A 5,511-nucleotide genomic window follows, 5' to 3' on the forward strand; every position below is an offset into this window, starting at 1 on the left:
CAGACCATCCAAGACTGGAAGATGCAAAATACACCGGAAGATGCATTAGCAACTCTCTGGTGGATATACGAGGTGCCTCACGCTGAGGGACCTGGGGCAACCCAAACATAGAATAAGGAATAAGGAATCCATAATATCACGTGCAACTCACCTCCTCCATAGCTGCCGAAGGAAGCTTGACCTGCGTCAATGCAAACACTGACTGGACCTTTGTCATGGAGAGCCCTCTGGAGAGCAGTTTCGCTGCCACTAGCAAGCTGAACATAAGAGCTGATGGTAGCACCCTTGTTTAATGGATTGTACCTGCAGGTCATGTCCTGGTATAAAGAAAATATCGATTAGTGTGATGGTGGAATGAAGAAATATTTTGTTTCACATCACATTTGGTCATGAATTACAGAATGGCTAATAACTACAAATGTGCTCGTGAAATACTTGAGTAGAAATGAGTTAACAAATTACCAAGAAAAATATTAAGTCCAAATCAATGAGAAATGTGCATGTCTTATGAATAACCGACCCAATTTGTAACTCCCCAAAGCAAACAATGCATCACAAATCGATAATCCTGAAGAACCAACTTCAAGAAGTATTGGATTTTAGGATAGAGTCCGTAATGCCTAAAATGTAGTTTCCTGACCATTGATTGTTTGGTCAGTTATATAGTTTGCCCTACTTGCTCTCCACAATTTAGAATAAAACTTGTGCCTGAGTCTTTCTACCATGGCCTTCCACTGTCTTAGGTTAGAGTTTTTGAAGTGTTCATACTTTAGATATGAAAGATCTAATTTAATGTTGTAACTGTTCTTAAAATATTTTATTTGATTTGTTCGTTTCTTTCCTCGTTTCCTTTCCTCACTGGGATATCTTTCCCTGTTGGAGCCCCTGTGCTTAAAGCATCATGCTTTTTCAATTAGGGTTGTCTTATTATTATTATTATTATTATTATTATTATTATTATTATTATTATTATTATTATTATTGCTAACTAAGCAACAATCCTAGTTGGAAAAGCAAGATGCTATAAGCCCAAGGTCTCCAACAGGGAAAAATAGCCCAGTGAGAAAGGAAATAAGGAAATAAATAAACGATATAAGAAGTAATGACAATTAAAATAAAATACTTCAAAGACATTAACAACATTAAAACAGATATTTCATATAAAAACTATAAAAGGACTTATGTCAGCCTGTTCAACGTAAAAACACTTGCTGTAAGTTTGAACTTTTAAAGTAGTTTGTAATAATTATGATAACCTCAGATTTCGTAATACGATCTACTTACACGGGCTTCGTAAGGGTAAGACTGTTCAGTGTCGACACCTCTGTTGTCTCTGATGTACTGGTAAGCAGCGTATGGCCATCCTCCGCCACAGCCATAACAGCCGTAGTCCCAGGAGCAGTCAACTAAATTCTGCTCTGAAAGACTGACCAGCTGGCCAGTCTTGATGAAGTGCATGCTTTCCAAGGCTGAAACCTGAAAGAAAAGGGGTTTTAGTAACATCTTTAGTTAACCCTTTGAAGGCCATTGGGAGCTATATTCAATTCTTTTTAGTGAGGCAGATTTGCACCGACTTGCAGGGGTGCCCTTTTAGCTCAGAAAACTTTCCTGTTACCTTATTGGTTAAAATTATCTTGTCCAACCAATCAGCGATCAGTAAACTTTTCAGAGCTAAAAGGGCACCGCTGCGAGTCGGTGCAAACGCGCCTCATTAGAAAAAATTGAGTTTAGTGATTTTGTAAACGCTGTACAGTCTAAGTAAGGAGAGAACTGCCAGTGATTTAAGCCTTCTGGAAGGGTTCTAAACGTTTTGAAAGGACTTGGAGTAGTATTTTTACTCCCTTCAGCTACACATTGTGTACTTTACACCCAGAAATTACTAATTTTTTCCCTTTTATTTTTTTACATGTAACATTATACATAACTGAAAAGAATATTTAGTTTCCTACACTTCAGAAAGTGTTGTAAAGTCTTATTATACATAGTTTTAGTGATAAGATGCGTTGAATAAAAAGTAAAAAAAAAAGGGCCTGGTCCTGGAGGGCAAAATTATGAGGGAGGCGATGGTGCTAAAGGGGTTTAAAAAGAAAGCAAATCGGTATATATAAATATGTCTACTTATAAAGATATATATATACATGTATATATATATATATGTATATATATATATATATATATATATATATTTATATATATATATATATACATATATATATATATATATATATATATATATATATATATATATATATATATGTAATGTGTAAGCATGCAGTGAGAGCTCGTTTTCCTTGATCACCCTTGTTAGGTTTGCAGGATAATGCAAAATTGATCCATTATTTCCGATAAACTTATGAGATCTTGAATAAAAAAAAATAAAAAATAAATATTTTGGGCACTTTCAAGGATAGTCAGATATGTCATCAATAAATTTTAAAATTCAGTATATGCCTTTTAGATAACTTGAATTTGAAGTTAATATAGGGATATATTAATGTCTTAGGATGTTGTAATTATCGATTTGAGTGCATAATGTAGGCTAGGTGATGATGATGTTTTTTGATGTTCTTGTTTTCAGATAAGTATATTTGTTTAGATCTTGATACATTTGATTAATGCTACTAGGGTTTTTGTTTAAATATTTTGTGTAATCACAAGATTACATTACGCAACACCAATGTTTACTTATTTATTGATAGTTATCAAGGGAGAAATATTATTATTAAAAAAAAAATTTAAAGGAATAAAAAAAGACACCTACAGCTGAGAATGCCCAGCAGGATCCACACTGCCCTTGATCCTTCACAGGAGTGACAGCTCCTTGTGACCTCCAGTCGACTTCTTGGGCCAATCCTTCGACGGACACTTCCACAGGTGGTTCGTTGGTAGGGTCCATCCTATGTTCGAATCCTCCAGTCAACATGGCAATCAATTCCTCATGGGTCTGGAAGGGAAATTAAGCTTTTGATTCATGAAAAGACTTAGAAAATGCGCGAAGGTAAATTAATATAATTTGAAGTTCTTAAATATGTATCTATCTATCTATCTATCTATATATATATATATATATATATATATATATATATATATATATATATATATATGTATATACCTATATACATATTTATATATACATCTATATATGCATATATATATTTATTTATATATATACATATGTATACATATGTATATGCATATATATATATGTATTATATAATGTATATATATATATATATATATATATATGTATATATATATATATATATATATATATGTATATACACACACATATATATATATATTTATTTATTTATTTATATACATACATACATACTGTATATATACTGTATATATATATATATATATATATATATATATATATATATATATATATATATATATATATATATATATATATATCTACATATATGTATATATATATATATATATATCTACATATATGTATATATATACATATAAATATATATATATATATATATATATATATATATATATATATATATATACATATATATATATATATATACAAAGGATTCGAACCCTGACCAAGTCGAAACTAGAGATTACAGTCGACAAAGTTGTGGCCATGCCACAAAGAGGGATAAAAGTTGATTTCGACTTTTCCATTCATAGCCTATTCATGTCGCATTCATGTTTTCGTACCTAGAATTGAAATCAACCCATCTCCAGCTTCTAGACCTGTTGGCTATTTTGTGACACTTGGCTGTTTTATGATAATTTATCACTAACGCTCGGGAATTGCGTTTATTCAAATAAACCACACATACTTTTTGATATCGGATTATATATATATATATTATATATATATATATATATATATATATATATTCGATATCTGTATATATACATACATATATATGTATATATATACACATATATATAATATATATATATATATATATATATATATATATTATATATATATATATATTATATATATATATTTATTATATATATATATATATATATATATATATATATATGTATGTATGTATCTATAAATATATATGTAGAAAATTCGATATCTATATATAAACATATATATATGTATATATACACATATATATAATATATATTATATATATATATATGTGTGTGTGTGTGTGTGTGTTTATACATACATACATACATATATATGTAGATATATATATAGATATATATATATATATATATATATATATATATATATATATATATATATTATACACACATTTTTACGTATGTATGGGTGCACGCCTATGTATATGATATTATGTTTATGGTACTTACCAGATCACTGTGTTGGTTTATTCTCAAGAAATAGGTTTTTTCGCCCTTTTCGTAAAGCTTGTTGAATTCCTCGATGTATTTCACTTTGTCCAAGAAAACTGACATCCTGTATTTCTCCTCGAGGGGATTGGCATAAGACTTCTCAAATTTTCGTCTGAAATTAACATAATTTTGCATTATTTTGTGAGTTTTTATTTTTTGCCTCTGATAAGAAGGGTAGCGTCTGGTACGTAATTGTTTCAATATAATGCAATAAAAGGCTTCAATTTTGTTGTTGATTAAGAAATGATATGAGAATTTCATACCAAAAACCTTGAATTAAAACGTAAATTAAACATCAATTTAAATAGATAAGGCACTAAAGGCGAGTGTAAATATTTGTTTATTTTAGATATAGTTCATATGGCTTTTTGAAATCTATTAATTGAAAAAAATGTCTTCCATTCGCTTCATGTTCCTGAGAGAGAGAGAGAGAGAGAGAGAGAGGAGAGAGAGAGAGAGAGAGAGAGAGAGAGAGAGAGAGAGAGAGAGAGAGAGAGAGTTTTAATTTTTCTCCATGCTCAGAAAGTAAGTTAGCATCGAAGTGAGAGAGAGAGAGAGAGAGAGAGAGAGAGGAGAGAGAGAGAGAGAGAGAGAGAGAGAGAGAGAGAGAGAGAGAGAGAATTTAAAAGTTTGTTCCGATGCTCAGAAAGTGACTTAGCATCGAAATGAGAGAGAGAGAGAGAGAGAGAGAGAGAGAGAGAGAGAGAGGAGAGAGAAGAGGAGAGAGAGAGAGAGCATTTCAATTTTTTTGCATGCCCAGAAAGTGACTTAGCATCGAAGTGAGAGAGAAAGTTTTAATTTTTTTTCCATGCACAGAAAGTAACTTATCATCGAAATGAGAGAGAGAGAGAGAGAGAGAGAGAGAGAGAGAGAGAGAGAGAGAGAGAGAGGAGAGAGAGAGAGAGAGAGAGAGAGAATTTCAATTTTTTTGCATGCCCAGAGAAGTGACTTAGCATCGAAGTGAGAGAGGAAAGTTTTAATTTTTTTTCCATGCACAGAAAGTAACTTATCATCGAAATGAGAGAGAGAGGAGAGAGAGAGAGAGAGAGAGAGAGAGAGAGAGAGAGAGAGAGAGGAGAGAGAGAGAGAGGAGAGAGAGAGAATTTAATTTTTTCCATGCTCAGAAAGTAACTTAGCATCGAAATGAGAGAGAGAGAG

At 31.3% G+C, this 5,511-nt stretch overlaps 1 protein-coding gene across 1 annotated transcript in view; it reads right to left on the reverse strand.

Annotated features, from left to right (window-relative positions):
* LOC137653147 (crustapain-like) overlaps nt 1-4,455 on the reverse strand; it is a 5,748-nt gene extending 1,293 nt beyond the window's left edge. The window contains exons 1-4 of the mRNA XM_068386529.1: nt 4,312-4,455; nt 2,762-2,944; nt 1,285-1,476; nt 152-317 (exon numbers count right to left, since the gene is read on the reverse strand). Coding sequence (XP_068242630.1) covers nt 152-317; nt 1,285-1,476; nt 2,762-2,944; nt 4,312-4,416 — 646 coding nt within the window. The 5' untranslated portion in view covers nt 4,417-4,455. The remainder of the gene's footprint in view (nt 1-151; nt 318-1,284; nt 1,477-2,761; nt 2,945-4,311) is intronic.
* Nucleotides 4,456-5,511: the final 1,056 nt, after the last annotated feature.

The sequence above is a fragment of the Palaemon carinicauda genome, chromosome 14 (assembly GCF_036898095.1).
Source record: "Palaemon carinicauda isolate YSFRI2023 chromosome 14, ASM3689809v2, whole genome shotgun sequence".
In the NCBI taxonomy this organism is placed as follows: domain Eukaryota; kingdom Metazoa; phylum Arthropoda; class Malacostraca; order Decapoda; family Palaemonidae; genus Palaemon; species Palaemon carinicauda.